General features: G+C 44.3%; 1 protein-coding gene across 1 annotated transcript; it reads right to left on the bottom strand.

Moving 5' to 3' along the window:
• Positions 1 to 1,214: 1,214 nt before the first annotated feature.
• Positions 1,215 to 10,931, bottom strand: LOC120994183 (sarcolipin-like). The gene is made up of 2 exons (XM_040422623.1): positions 10,778 to 10,931; positions 1,215 to 1,752 (listed from the first exon to the last, which is right to left on the bottom strand). The coding sequence occupies exon 2, from the start codon at positions 1,674 to 1,676 to the stop codon at positions 1,581 to 1,583; it is 96 nt and encodes a 31-aa protein (XP_040278557.1). The 5' UTR covers positions 1,677 to 1,752; positions 10,778 to 10,931; the 3' UTR covers positions 1,215 to 1,580.
• Between the last annotated feature and the right edge of the window lie 5,422 nt (positions 10,932 to 16,353).

Below are 16,353 nucleotides of genomic sequence, written 5' to 3'. Positions count from 1 at the left end.
TGAGAGGAGCAGCCAATGGCAGGGCAGCCCGGGGATACTATGACCAATCAGCAGCCTCCTCACTAATAACAGAGCTCTGTACTGTGCGGAGCTCTGTTATTGGATTGCCGTCTGCCTGCTGTATGAAATCCCGTTCTTCTTAAAGCGGCAGAGCAGCGGAGGGTCTAGGCGCAAATGGCGACAAGACTACAAAGTCTTGTAGCCATTTTGTAATTCTAAGTCGCATTGGTGACCATTTTAGTCGCCATCTGGAGCCCTGATCATAAAAGTAGCAATACTCACCTCCACTGCAGCTGTTTTGAGGCTTTCCTGGTCTCTTCTGCTTCTTGCTCCCCTCTCACTACATAGGAAATGCATCATAATGCCTTCTCAACAAAACACTGGCTGAGGCAGATGCAGTGATTGACTGGGTGGGCATATCAAGAGACTGGAGGCAGACGAGCAAGGGGTAACCTGGCAGCCTCAAAACAATGGCAGAGGGGATCATGGAGAGGAGTATTGCCTCTTTTATGTTTGTAAGCCTCTTTGATCCTCTATGTCTCCATATAAAAACTGAGACATATGGAGATCCACTCAAGGATCCTCATGGACCACTAGAGACTAAGAGTGGGCAAATTCCCTAAAATCTGTTTTCTTCGGATTCGGCAAATAAATTCGATTTGGGTATGAATCAATAGTACTTTTAATGGCTGGGAAATCAGAGAGGTTCTTCTTATCGAGAGTACCTAATAGGTGTTAGGAGTCTTATAGGACAGGCAATGCTCCTTAGGAAAAAAGGATATGCAAATTAGCTTTCCTTCTAAAAGTAAAAGCCAATGCTTGACCTTTTAAACAGGGCTTGAAGCATAACTTCGATCTCATCTGCAGACAGCTGTTTTAAGGTGATTGTCCCTCATCAGTACAGAGCAGAGATGACAGGCTCAGAAAACAGATCCTTAGGATGTTTAAATAATTTGCTGGACATGTACTGGATTTTTCCATAGAAGCGAATGGCATGTCTGTGAAAAGTAAATTTCTTAGTGTTCTTTGTTTGAATCAAGATTAAATTATTGATAAGTGCACATATATTACAAGAAAACTAAATGTGGAGCATCCTAACTATTTCACATCAGTCATTGCATGTCACACAGCTACTGTATGTAATATCGAGACTCAAATAATTATCTCACCTCGAAAAATTACCGTAAATTGTAATCAACACACAACTCGTGGTCTTAGTTTTTACTTTTGTTTTATTCAGATAAAGATGTTTTGTGTCCCAGTATCAGTTGATTTATTTCCATCTTGGCTCATGGAGAAGAGAACATTATGTTGTACAGTAGATATTAGTAGTGGTACCAGCACTGTATAGCTGATCTTCTCAATCATTCTACATGTTCATGATAAGAGGTTGACAGTAGTTTCTTTTGTGTTTCTATAAAGCAACTTGTTCTAAGATAAGCATGGATGAACATGTATGTTATGTACAAAGTGCCATAGACTTATTCATGGAGCCCCTTCAGTGTTGAGAAGACATCTCCATCACTGAAGGGGCTGAAAATATTCACTTAGATATATACGAGGAGCATCATATAGTCCTTTTATTCTATGTAAGACTTGACCAGAAGCCACATCAACAGCACGGTGATCAACACGATCATGAAGTTGAGGAAGAGCTCTTGTGTGGATCGTTCCATTGTCACGTGCAGAAGGGCAAGTTGTGTACCACAAAGAAGTCAGGAAACACCTCCAAGGTATTCACCGTAGTACAGCCTAATGTGGAAAAAGTAGAGAGTAAAGAACTTCATAGATGACTCTTTCTTTAACAATAGTGATAATGACATAACCTACAAAAACAGCTCTTGGTCGTCTAACTCAGCTGATGGAGGTGTACTGATTACAGGTACAACTTTGCTTAGGACTTATCGGCACCACATTGGAAAGTTGGTTCAGCATGTCTGGAGAGCATCTTGGCATACAGGTAATGCACAAAGAGAAAAAGACCTTGACCAGACCAGATCTTGAAGCCACCATCATTAATCCGCAAAACACTTGGATAACTACCTGCCATAAAGGAGCATCATTATTCAAGTATTTTTTTGGATTGGTAGCAGTGCCTACAAGATGTTTTTTTTTTTTTTTTTTATCCTTTTGGCAATTATCTTGATTAATAGCAACTTGCTAATATTGCAGGGCCATTGACCAACTTGCTCGCTAGAGGAATTTCTTCTGAAGGCCTAACCTCCACCTATATTTCACACAGATTTCAGCATATTCTCCACACCATAATCTGTGTAAAAAAAATCACATCAAATCCGCATCCTATTATTTCCAATGTGACTGTAGATTTTTTCCACGCAGACTTGACATCTGGGTCCAAAATCAATGTAGAAAGGCTGGCTAGACACACTGATTAGATTTGTTGAATGGGGCTAATTGGTGAGTGGATGTCAGCATGACAAACTGCAACCCCGTGGAGAAATCTGAGAATCAGCCTCAGATTCCATGGCCAACACCCCACATCCAAAGTGTGTTTTTGATCAAGTGAATATAGCTTTAAAGGGATTATACAGTTTGAACACACCCTACTTATTAGAATTGCCTCCGTGAAAATAAATTGATGACAAAGAGTCCCCTTTATGTGACTCCCCCAATAATCAGATGTTAAATGTGAGAAACATGCCAGTAAGTGTTTATATTGTCTGCAGCATCACCACAGGAGAAAGTAAGTATTACACAATACCCATTTACATTAATAAGTGGGCTGTGTAGTGCAGGACAGGACAGGTCCTCCAGTAGAGGAGACACTCTTTATACTTTAGATAAGGATCCTGAAAAAGAAGTTCTATTAACACAGATTTCCCAAATATGAAAATGGGTTTTCTTAACAGGACAACACTTTTACTAACATTGGAAATTTTTGTATCATTATACACACAGGACATATCATCAAATAAGATCTTACAGGGTATATGTGAAAAAAATCCCATAAGAAATAGACCCTAGTGGTGAGTAATTAGCTTCAAAGTCACTTCCAAATGCAGTCTTCTGCTAGACCTTTGGAGCCCTGCTGAAATAAAGGCCTGTTACGGTGTCAGAATCATGAAAAACATAAATGTTTCCTTGTTTTTTTCTCTTCAAGGTAATTATCATGAAAAACACTAATGCTTCCTTGTGAAATAATTCATTTTCAGGTAATATTTTATGGTATCACATGGTCATTAGTCTGTGTACAGTATTTTTCCATTTGAAGATATCAGTAGACCACAACCTTCCAAGAATCTGATGGCTCTGATGCCAAGTGTCCCAGATGCAAGATGCTACAAAATCCATGTGGTTCTGTGACTGTGCATTACTTTCAGGGTCTGACAGATCAGGTACTCCCGACATAGTCCTCACTTATTACTAATCATAGTTATGAACACCCTGGAACCATAGCAGAAACATGCCAGGAGAGGTGAGGACAACAATAGAAGCTGAGTAATTATAACAGATCCAGTCTCAAATTGGAGTTCCTTGGATCCGGCAGAGGAAATATTCTGAGGGCCCAACCCCCACCCATATGGAACATGTGCACATTAATTTTTAAAAAGGGTTCTCAGCTAAGATTTTATGGTATCACGTAGTCATTAGTATGTGTATTTCTCCATCTGAAGATATCAGTAGACCATAACCTGCCAAGAATCTGATTGCTCTGATGCCAAGTATTCCTGATGTAAGAGGATATCAATTACAAGGTACTGTGTCACTGAGTATGACTTTCAGGATCTAACAGGCCAAGAACTCCCTTAAAACATATCATACTGACCACCCTGGCACCATAACATAAAAACACGCCAGCAACAGTGAGTACAACGGAAGGTTTATTGAAAGGGGGTAAATGAGATTGAAATAGTTGGAAAAAGTGTGCTTTTATCCCGAAACCGCACCAGTAATGTCCACGGTTCTTTCTGTTATTGCAGAACAGCCACATTTAGATGAATTGGGCACAGCTTAAATATACTAGTATGCATGGATAAGAGGGGTGGTGTTTCTAGAAACAAGAGGGGCTTTTTGGCCTAGGAGCTGACAACCCCAATGGTCCTAACCAGTCCCCATTAAAAAAAAAAAAAACCTGGCCATGGTCCTACCATGTCCGTGCCACTGCCCCTTTCTGGACGCCTCAGGTACCTGCAGGACCAGGAAGTGGCTTGTTCCCGTAACTGCCACGGCCAGTCAAAGGCCTTAGTAGTCATATCTGCCTTAATGACACGTCACTGCTGTTATTTTAACTTTTTTTTATGGGCCACAGGTTACGACCATTGCATAGTTGCCAACTGTTCCAAACTTGCAGGGACCATCCCTGATTTTCTGAGAATTCAGGCTATCCTGGGCCCAAATAGGCAGGGCTAGTGACAACCCTGCCAGAGTTGAGGCGTTCCAGGGGCGAGGTTTTGGATGCCCCTATTTTACCAACTTAAATGTTGGTGAGTATGCCATTGGTGTTGTCGGCTCTTGGGGGTTGGAACCACACTGGTCTGAATTTTTACTATATACTCTCTATGGACTATGTTTAGATTTTGTACCATCTGATTTAATTTGGGTTTATATTTAGGGTTTGCTTTTTACCTCCTATTGATGTGCTCTACCTTCTCATTATTACTTGTCCTTTTGGAATTGCACTAAGCACTTTATTTACATACAATAAATGAGTCGGGTTGATAGGATAAGGCGCTATATCATGATGTACTAAGCCCATATGAGATATGAAGTTTTTATTACATGTTCAGTGTATCTTCTTATTTTTCTGTATATATATGCCGCTGCTGTGATTCATTTTAAGATCATGTATTTAATAAAGTTCTTTGATTATTTTGCATTGGTTATCTGGTGTGTTGGTATATTATTGGTGTATACAATAGGCTCTTAAGCCTGAGTGGCCACCATACTCTGGACTATCTGAACCTACTCTTGATAATAATCATGTATCTTATATAACGATTCGAGATGTACGTAGAGGGAGATTTATCAAAACTGGTGTACAGGAAAACTGGCTTAGGCTACTTTCACATTGGCGGTAGCCCTTTCCAGCAGGCTGTTCCGGCGGGGGAACAGCCTGCGAGATCCGAACTACCACAAGTCCACCATACAGGGCGGAAGTCCGCTCTGGCCCCCTTCACTATAATGTGAGAGGGCTGGAGGTCCGGCCGCAGTACGGCAAACATGCCGAGAGGCAGCCACAATAAAACTACAGCACTACAGCGGTTTTTGTCCGGCCGCCTCTCGGCATGTTTGCCATGCTGCGGCCGGACATTCAGCCTGCCCCCATTATAGTGAATGGGGCCGGAGCGGACTTTCACCAGTACGGTGGATTTGCGGTAGCATGGATCCGGCAGGCTGTTCTGGCGGGAGTGTGAAAGTAGCCTTAGTTGCCCATAGCAACCAATCAGATTTCACCTTTCACTTTTCAGAGCTCCTTTACAAAATTGTATTTACCGGTCATCTCCAGAGCTCAGAGTTGGCTTGGTCAGTGGAGATTCCGATGAAGGACGGTAGTGCCCTAGAGCAGGGGTACTTTGAAGTCTGGACATTTGAGGACTTTTGCCCCTGTTTCCCCTATGCTAAGTGATTGATTCCTTAATTATTATTTTTTCACTTTAAAGGGTTAACTTGCACTAACTTTTACTGTTTAATACTGTGTAACTGCATTTTATATGTTTGCTGTGATATATATCATGTTCATTTGCACAGCACGGTGGAAAGGGTTAATGAATACTGAGAGACTTTTGGGACTTTCTAGCTAATAATAAGAAGCTAGTAATTTTCCACAGCTACTATAAGGGTTAAAAAAGAGTATGTTTTGAAGGGAAACAGCCAGACTTGTTTACCACCAAAACCAGACTTTTGAATGTCTGCTTTAGCTCAGTTGTGTATATCTGAAGACTTGTTTATGTCTGGAAAACTTCTAATTCATTCCCATAACCTTGAATATGCATCTCTATATAAGTTTATGATAGATGGAAATTGTAACAGTGTTTCTGCTTAGGCTGTGCTTTTCCAATCCTCGCTTACCACTAGAAGGTTCTAGTTCAGCCAGAAACTGTATATAAGGAGAGCAGTCAGAGTCCCTAGTGTTCTGCAGATAGGGAACAGTGCTTAGAAGAAGAGACTCTGCCAGACTGCTGGAGTGACCAGAAAAAGAACCTGAGAAGGGAATACTCTGCCACAGATCCTGGGTCACCAGCCCTATGGCCAGCCTTTGGAAGCCAGTTTTGCCTGTATTGACTTGTACTTGAGTTCCTCCAGTAAAGAAGCACACTGGTTTACTGCAAACGCTGACTCTCTGGAGTTATTTCCCATTGGGGTGCACCACGCCTTACCACCCATTCCGGAGAGCAGCAACATTTGTAGACACCCCAGTTATAGCGTTGGGGCCACTCCAAACCTAGCAATTTGAGGTATGCAAGCCTTAAAGGATCTGTCTCAGGTGAAGTTTCGTCTTCCCACACATTTCTTCTCTGGCGGCCCTGAATAGGCGACCATGTAATTCTGTAATTGGCTATGTTGAGTCCGCCAGAATGGGGAACCCTGGCTATCGACTGATAGAGGTGGGTGCCCATAGTGGGTGACACCTCTATAACATCCAAAAGCCCTAATAAGGCTTATTGTCATGGAGACAACTCCTTTAATATAGCATGTAAAGGGCTCCTCCCATTATCCCATTAAAAGGGCATCTGTCAGCAGATGAGTACCGATGAAACTGTGCTTGTAAGCTGAAGACATCTATGTTGGTCCCATGTTCATATGTGGGTACGCATTGCTGGCCCTGTCATTTAAAGTGGAGAGGGTGCGGCAGTTGCAGAAAGAGCAAAGCCTTTGGGTGTAATGGCAATGCAATTACTGCTAGAGGTTCATTTGCATATATCCTGTAGATAGGGGATAGGTGTGTGATCGGTGGGGGACATCGCAGTTCATGAGAAAAACAACCATTTGAATGGAGCGGCAAACACTCTTGCGTGTCCTCCTCTCTATTCGACTCAATGGGACTGTCGGAGATAGCCGAGCACTTGTACTTGGGTATCTCCAGCAGCCCCATAAAGATCAATGGAGCAGCATTGCACATGCATGACTGCCACGCCATTGAAATGGTTGAGAACGAGCCTCCGGTGTCGTGATTGGTGGGGGCCCCAGCAGCCGAAACCTTGCCAATCAGACACTTATCCTCTATGGTTAGGGGATAAGTTGTCTTAATGGGTCAGCTTCTTTCACAATATGTTGTCTAAATAATATATCCGGTTAAAAAAATAAGTATATTCGTGTGTTGTATGTATGTATGTATGTATGTAGAGTATATAGTGTTTGTAAAGATGTTTTCATACTTCGGGATTAGTACATAAGCTACATAAGTATACCAAATAAAAATGTACAGAATGTGATTTATTTCTTTGAATATCATTATCATTATTGTAATAATTAAAATATTGCTACAGAATAATCAATTAAGGAAGCACTGCCAGAAACATTTTTATTCTCTGACCTATTAGAAAGGCACATGATGTCAACTGTACTAAAGGTAATCTTTTCATCAGTGACTGTATTTGTGAGTTATAACCTCCCTTCTGATCCTCAGCCGTGTCATGTGACCAACATTCTGCTCTCCAACTGACACATGACAAGAAGTCAGTTACTTCTCTATTCATTCCTATGAGCCTGACATTGAGGCTCCCAATGGGAACACATAGAAAAACTGACTTCCTGTCCACACATAAGACCCTGTGTTATTTGGAAAGTCAGAGTGTTGGTCAAATGACACAGTTGAGGATTAGAAGGGAGGTTATAACTGCTTCTTTAAGATCTGTCATTTACAGAAACATTGTATATATATATATACTTAATGCACTCAATTACAGAGTTGCAGATTATCAGATTATCACCCCTGTCCTCACCAGCAGCGGCAGCTACATATCTAGGACGGATCTCATGTGGAAATGAATACCGCAACGTCGTTGATGACTGATTAACCATTTACAAGCTCAGAATGCAGAATTTCATTGCAACCTTCGTTTTAATGGTCGTTGCGATTGTTGTCGGCGCTCATACACCTAATCCTGGCTTTTAATCTCCGATCACTAATATGTGACGTGCTGCACAATGTATGGTGGTTCTGGCCGTCATCTGCTTGTTACACTTGTTATCTGATACAAATCCCCGGTATCTCGAGCACTAGCTGTCAGACTTGTAAGACAGTAACTCATGATCAGCCTCCGACACAGAGGAGTCATGGGGGGTGTGAGTCTGCGGCGCTTTGTATGGAAACCGAGGAAATATATTACAGTGTTCAGATACTAAAAGAGGACCTGTCACCTCTCCAGACATGTCTGTTATAGTAAATTACTATATTCGGCATCTATTTTTATGATTTCATGCCTATTTTATTCCTACTTAGAAGTTTATAAATGATTTACTAACTGGGTGTTAACAGTTGGGGGGTGCATCCCTGTATAGTAGCCGTGCAGGGACCCCCTCCCCCCAACTGGTATTAGCCGGTTTTCACTTTATAAATAAGCTTCTGATAGGAATAATAGAGGAACGAGACCACGGAGAGTTCTAAGAATAAATGTACAGTAGAACCAGTTGCCCAGTTTGATCAAAGTGAATCAATGTTTTAACACTAGTTTTCTTTTTGTGTCCCTGACACAAAGCTCCAAATCCCCTGCACAGTTAAAATCCAGACGGTTATCACGTTAATGGCTGCATGGCTTAGAGGGTAAACCTGCAAAACTTGACAACTGCATGTGGACGTGTTTTTTTTTTTTTAGCTGCATGTGGTCACTGCTAACTAAAGGAAACGATAAAGCCCAAAATGAACATCCAAATGTCGAAGAGCTGAGTTTGTCATTCTGCATAACTCATCATGCTACTGGTCTATCATGTTACTGTATTGTCTAATGTTACTACTGTGTGTACAGATACAGCTTCAAAGAGATTCATCCCAAACTCAGCTCTGCTACATCTGTGTATGTAAAGAATTCCAACTGCCACAGCTCTGGAGAAGTGCTGAGTTTGTCATTAATTATGGCTCACAATTAGCGCTGTTACCTAGGATGTTTAAGGAGACAGCGCCAAACCGTTAAAAGGGAAATTCAGCTCTGCTACATCAGTGCATTAAAGACGTTTGCTGCCACAATCACAGATGTTACCAGTGGTTTTACCTTCGACTATAGGTCAACATACTTTATTTACTCAAGGGATCCTATCAAAGATATAGGGGGGTCATTTATTAAGACCGGCATTTCAGACCGGCCGGTCTTAATAACGCCTATAGCTGGAGGCGGATCCGCCAAAGTTATGAAGAGGCGCCGGCCTCCTAAGCTGTCTTACATTTAGACCATTTTCTACGCCTAAAACAAAATGATAAATGAGACGGGCCTGCTGTCCGGTAGTCGTCCGCCTAAGGCTGCCTGTACACGATGCGGAGTACGCACTGTTTTTGCATCTTGATTTTCGTGCGGAAAATCCGAAGTGTAATACAGTACCAGCAAAGTGTATGAGATCAGACAATGTGATGTGAACTTTTCATTTTTCTTTGGTGTAGAAATTGACCTGCCGTGCGGATTATGAAATCTATACCGTGTCAATTGCTGTTGTGTTTTTTTTCTTGTGCTGAGAGTGAGATCTGCTGAAAATCCGCATCAAATCCGCACCAAAAAACAAATAAAAAATGCACCAAAAAAGCAATAAATAGTGCGGATTTATGTGCTTTTTTGTGCTGTTTTTAGTGCAGATTTTATGTGGATTTTCTGTACATAAAACTGCACTGTGAACAGCCACCCTAAGGCCTCTTGCACACAAACGCTTTTTTTCCCCCCGTTCCCGTTCCATTTTTTGCATTTTGTATACGGAGCCATTCATTTCAATGGGTCCGCAAAAAATATATAAATGTACTCCGTATGCATTCCGTTTCCGTACTTCCGTTACGTTCAAAGATAGAACATGTCCTATTATTGTCCGCATAACGGACAAGGATTGTACTGTTCTATCAGGGGCCAGCTGTTCTGTTGCGTTAAAAAACTGAATGCACACGGACGTCATCTGTATTTTTTGCAGGTCCGTTTTTTTGGCGGACCGCAAAATACTGAAAAATCCATACGGTCGTGTGCAAGAGGCCTAAGGCTAATTTGACATTCACAGTGAAAAAAAACATCTGCTAAAAATGACAAAACGGTCCCCTTTGATTGCATGGGGGCTGTTGGTCCTTGAAAATGGACATCAAAAATTGGCCTTGTGAATAACCTCATAGACGACCATTGTCCTTAAAACGGCCATTTAAAAACGCCACACAGCCGTCGTGTGAATTTAGCCTGATGATATCTGCATTGATCAAGAACTTCCAGAACTTGTAAAATTTCAGAGTTCTCATGGAACTTGACATTTCAGATGACTTTACCTATTTACCTAACACATAAAAGTCTAAATGAATAAATATATATATATATATACACACACAATAAATATATATATATATATACACACACAATAAATATATATATATACACACATACACTAAGCCATGTAAACCAACTAGGGCAATTACTGTATCCACAGGAGATGCCAAGAATGCTTTATCCCATCTTAAATCTAGGAATACTGGACAGCTGAGCAGAACATGGCAGGTGCCATTGTCTAGAACATGCCAACCTTTTAAATGCCAGTCTTAAATTAGACTGTAAGGTATAATAGAGAGCGCACGTTAAGCCCATGGAAAGACAGTCTCTCTAATAAACTATTATAACGGGAAAGCTGCTTAGAAGATGATTACCTGGACTAATGGGAACGTTCGCTTCCTCCTGGGGCAGTGGATGCTCTCAATCCCTTCTTGGCTATGTCCCCTCTCTGGGCAATGTGATTTGCAACTGTCTGTGTTGAAACTAAAGTAGCCGGAGGGTGGAGAGCATCAGATGAACTGGCAGAACTTCTGATGAGGTCATGTTTTCTGGACATATATGGCATGGGCTGCATATACATAGGCAGGCTGACTGTATGCTATAGGACAAAATCACAGAATTCAAACATTTTCTGCATTCATTTATTCGCCATTTTGGTTCAGCACATTGGCAGCTGTTTATAGGCCGGAGCGGCGTCCTCAACGCCTACCGTCCCCCTGGAGATGCGCGGTAATAACTCGTTAAGAGCTTGTCAAGCACCTTATAAACATGTAGCTATTTCCATCCCACCCACAAATGTCACTTTTGATATAGTGGATCCTCTATTCTTTAGAGACACAATTAGGACACTGCCCTTGGGACGGCCAATAATGATATCCACCCCCCTCATTCCACTTTGCACATTTGGCCTGTCACTTCAGAGCAGGATAACATGACCTCCATATATTGTGTACGGAATATACTAGAAGTGATCACGGCTCTTTTGTTTCACTTAACGTAAATTGTATCATTGTGTAAGGGCAGAAGTTCACAGCTTTTTCAAAAAATATCCACCATTTGCAGAGAAAATTTAGTTTGATGCAAGATGCAAAGAACTCGGCAAGTGTCCAGTGGCCGCTCCTAAACATGGCAAGGGCTCAGCCACCCTTGCCTAAATCCTCCCTCTGGACCATGATGTTACACAGTCCAGCATCACGCGCATGCGCAGTAAAAACCCCGCACTGCTCAAGTGCAGTACCTTCTCTTCTATGGGCACCAATAACTGTACTGCACATGTGCCAAGAGTGTGTGCAGTACACCCAGAAAATGCGTTGGCATGAGCTGGACTAGCACTGGGAGGATCAAAGCTTACTAGTCTCCTGGCAACTTCTTCCTCCTCCTCCGCCTTGTGCTTCCACTGAGCCCCCGCTGTCAGGTGTGAATGCCATCAGCAGCGCGTCTACCAGCGTGCGCTTGTACTCGCGCACTAGTGATGGAATTAAGGACAGCACATTGTCCTTGTAGCGGGGATCCAGCAGGGTGGCCACCCAGTAATCAGCACTGGTTAGCATGTGGGTAACTCGGCGGTCGTTGCGCAGGCACTGCAGCATGTAGTCGCTCATGTGTGCCAGGCTGCACAGAGGCAACGACAAGCTGTCCTCTGTGGGAGGTGTATCGTCTGTGTCCTCTGTATCCCCCCAGCCACGCACCATTGATGCCCATAAGCTGCTTTGGGTGCCACCCTGCTGTGAACACGGTTCCTCCTCCTCATCCTCCTCCTCCTGCAGAACTGTGCCCTGGCTGGACAGTTGTATACCTGGCCTCTGTTGGTGCAGGAACCCACCCTCCGAGCCACTTGTGAATGACTGGCCTCATAACCATGGAAATGATCCCTCTTCCTCCTGTGCCACATCCTCTTCTATCATCGCCCGAAGTATTTTTTCAAGGAGATATAGAAGTGGGAAAGTAACGCTGAGGACTGCGACATCAGCACTGACCATGTTGGTGGAGTACTCGAAACAGCGCAACATGGCACACTCATCCCGCATTGAGGCCCACTAGTTGGTGGTGAAGTGGTGCTGTTCCGCAGAGTGACTCACCCGTGTGTGCTGCAGCTGAAACTCCACTATCGCCTGCTGCTGCTCACAGTGTCTCTACAGCATATGAAGTAAGCTGGATTGTGACTAATGCACACTGGCGCAAAAATAATGGTTTTTAGTTCGTGACGCCAATTGCAATGTGCGCAGGTTATAGTCTCAGAGCCCTTTAAGATGTTATAACTCACGTACCAGGTGAGGAATGCCAGAGGGGGATAATGTCTCTGTGTAATGTCAACGGTGTCTCCTACCTTGGTACGGCTGGACTCCTGGATCCTGGCTCACTTGCAATAAAATGAGTGTTGTTAATAGGAGCAACTGAGGAACTTGGGTAATAGTAAATGAGAACCAGACTGGTAATATAATCCAACTTGTCTTTACTTAATGGGTGCAGCATAAATCCATATGAGTACAGCAATAGTCTTTAGGTCCCAGCAGGTATTGGCAATGTATGGCAGGGGTTAATGCCTCTTCTGCTCCTATACTATATGCCTAGTGAGTCTGGCAGGTATTTATCTTCTGCTCTGTCTGTCTTCTGCTTGATATGGGCCTGACTAGCTGAGGAGGAATTTGGCTTCTCCTGGTCTCTGGATATGTACTCACAGCTTGGCTCACAGGGAATGCTTCTTCCTGGAGGCTGGAGATGGCTGCTTTTCTTGTCAACCAGCCGAGACTGATGGCTCAGGCTGGGAAGAGTGATCTTGGCCTCAGCCGAGGCTCGATCCTGTCTTGGGATCCCTGTTTCTGGGAGCTCCTACTAACACAGCCTTCCCCTAGCCGGGGTGGCTGGTACACTAACTAGAACTTTCTTTCCTCCCCATGAGGCAGGAAGTGGGAACATTCCACACCTCCTCAAAGAGGGGGGGGGGGGGGGGGAAGCTAGATTGGAATGTACTATTCCAGTCTAGATATGCTAAACTGGCTATGGTCTGCTGGACATATTGCTGCCACCTGCTAGTGCACATGGAAATTACAGCAAATATATAATACAGACCTAGAAAATGTATATACAGGAAAATGCAAAGTTAGATCACACAAGATGACAATAAATATACACTCGACATGATGTAGCAGGGAGAAAGAGTTTAATGACATACTGTGGGATGTTACACATGTGCAAGGTGGAGTCGCATATGAGGCGGTGAGCGGGAAGGCTGAAGTTACGCTGCAGCGCTGACAGGCGAGCAGCAGCAGGGTGAGAATGCCGAAGGCGTGCACAGACGGCCTGCACTTTCTGCAGCAGCTCTGACATATCGGGGTAATTTTTAAGAAACACTGCACCACCAAATTCAGCACATACACCAGGCAAGGGATGTGCGTCAAACTGGCTAGCCCCATAGCTGCTACGAGATTTCACCCATTATCGCACACCACCAGGCCGGGCTTGAGGCTCAGCGGCACTAACCACTCATCGGTCTGTAGTTCCATGCCCGTCCACAGCTCCTGCGCGGTGTGGGCTTTTCCCCCAAACAGATAAGTTTTAAAACTGCCTGCTGTCGTTTACCCCCTGGCTGTGCTGAAGTTGGTGGTGAAGGTGTTATGCTGACCGGATGAGGAGGTGGTAGAGAAGGAAGCGGTGTAGGAGGATGAGGCAACAGGAGGCAACGAGAAACGTTCTGCAATCCTCGGTGGTGGAAGGACATGCGGCAAACATCTCTCCGCCTCAGGCCCAGCCGCCACTGCATTTACCCAATGTGCAGTTAGAGAGATATAACGTCCCTGACTGTGCTAACTGGTCCACGTATTGGTAGTTATGTGGACCTTGCCACAGATGGCGTTGCGCAGTGCACACCTGATTTTGTCCGCCACTTGGTTGTGCAGGGCAGGGATGGCTCGCCTGGAAAAGTAGTGGTGGCTGGGAACCACGTACTGTGGGACAGCAACCGCCATAAGGTTTTTAAAAGTCTCTGTCTCCACCAGACGAAATGACAGCATTTCAAAGGCCAGGAATCTTGAAATGCTGGCATTCAGGGCCAGGGATCGCGGGTGGGTAGGGGGTACTTCCTCCTTCTCTCCAGAGTTTGGGGGGATGAACAGATTCCATGGGACAGTGTGGAGATGTTTGGTGACGGTGACGGAAGTGGTGGCGTTGCTGCCACATCCTCTGTTTGTAAGGTGGCAGGTGCCACTGTCACTCCAGAGGTCGATGAAGAGGCCGAGACTGCAGCAGAAGATGAAGCAGGAGGAGCCAGAGACCTTTCTTGGTTTTTGAGGTGTCTACTCCACTGCAGCTCGTGCTTTGCACTTAGATGCCTGGTCATGCAGGTTGTGCTCAGGTTTAGAACATTTATGCCTCGTTTCAGGCTCTGATTGCACAGCGTGCAAGCCACTCGTGTCTTGTCGTCAGCACATTGTCTGAAGAACTGCCACGCCAGGGAACTCTTTGGAGCTCGCTTTGGTGTGCTAAGTTGCTGGGCGCGGTGGGCTTTAGCAGGCATTTTTGCACCCTGCTCCCTGTTTTGCTGTGCGGCTGGTGCTGTGTGTCTTCCTCCGATCTGCACGCGTCACTCGCATGACCTTTATTCCATGTGGGGTCTAAAACCTCATCATCTTCCACATCATCTTCCACCCACTCCTGACCCCTGCCCTCATTGCCGGTCTGCACACGGCAGAAAGCCGCAGCAGTTGGCACCTGTGTTTCGTCATCATCAGAGATGAGCTGCGGTGGTCTTCCAATGTCACATCCTGAAACATAAGTGGTTGGGCATCAGTGCATTCAATCTCTTCCACTTCTGGGGCAGGGCTAGATGGATGGCCCACGGAAACCCCCCCCAGCAGAGTCATCAAAAGCATAAGAGACTGCTGCATGACTTGGGGCTCAGACTGCTTGGCTGATTTGCAAGAGGGTGAGGTGAAAGACTGATGCCCATGGGCTGCAGGTGCCCGCACCATTAATTGCCAATACCAAACAAGAAACTACTGTATACAAGCAAATAAGGGTGGGTTTGCACTTGCGTTCTGGCTTTCCGTTATAGGTTCCGTTTATAACAGAATGCCCATACGGAATGAAAAACTGAAACCTTAAGAGTCATTCCGTTTTGATCCGTCAAAATAGAAATCTATGGGCAGCATAACGGATCCGTCTGGTTTTCGTTATGCAGGACGGAAAACAAAGTAGTGTCGACAGGATCCGTTATGCTTGCCCATAGACTTCCACTATGACGGATCAAAACAGAATGCCTCTTAAAGGCTTCCGTTTTGCATTCCGTCTGTGCGTTCCGTTATAAACAGAACCTATAGCGGAATGCCAGAACGCAAGTGCGAACCCGTCCTTAAAAGGTTTCTGTCACCACAATTATCCCTATTAAACTGGCTGACATTATCCATGTGCAAATGTGAGCGGAATCTAATGCTGCTATTCTTTTTTTTATGTATGCCCCTGTTACTACGCAATTTTTACTTTTATTATATGCAAATTAGCCTCTAGGAGCAGAGCGGCGTTGCTCCTGCTCCTAGAGGTTCTGTTCTCCCACCTCATTCCACGCCCTGGCAGTGGGACAGGGCCAGACCAGCGTTCGTCTCCTCCTGCCGGCCCTGTGGGCTGGGGAAATCTTCTGCCCCTTCACTATGCCTGCGCCAAATACTGAATGGCACAGCGCGGTCGCAAGACTTCCCCAGCACACAGGGCCTGTAGGAGGAGACGAACGCAGGCCTGACCCTCTCAATCAACACTGAAAAGTACTGGTCCAGGGAATAAAGGGAACAGGTCCGTTTTATCTTATAGGGAACGCGGTAAAAATAATATCCAGAAAACTATGTAAATGCGGTATCACTGTAATCGTACTGACCCGGAGAATGATGGAAACAGGTCAGTTTTATCTCATAGGGAACGCAGTAAAAACAAAACCTATAAAACTATATAAATGTGGTATCGC

This window comes from Bufo bufo, chromosome 3 (genome assembly GCF_905171765.1).
Source record: "Bufo bufo chromosome 3, aBufBuf1.1, whole genome shotgun sequence".
Lineage (NCBI taxonomy): Eukaryota > Metazoa > Chordata > Amphibia > Anura > Bufonidae > Bufo > Bufo bufo.
Note: the sequence above shows the minus strand (reverse complement) of the source record. Positions and strands in the feature narration are given on the sequence as shown.

Bases quoted from the DNA above. Each gene is read 5' to 3' on its own strand.
- LOC120994183 (XM_040422623.1), bottom strand. From the start codon at position 1,676: ATGGAACGATCCACACAAGAGCTCTTCCTCAACTTCATGATCGTGTTG.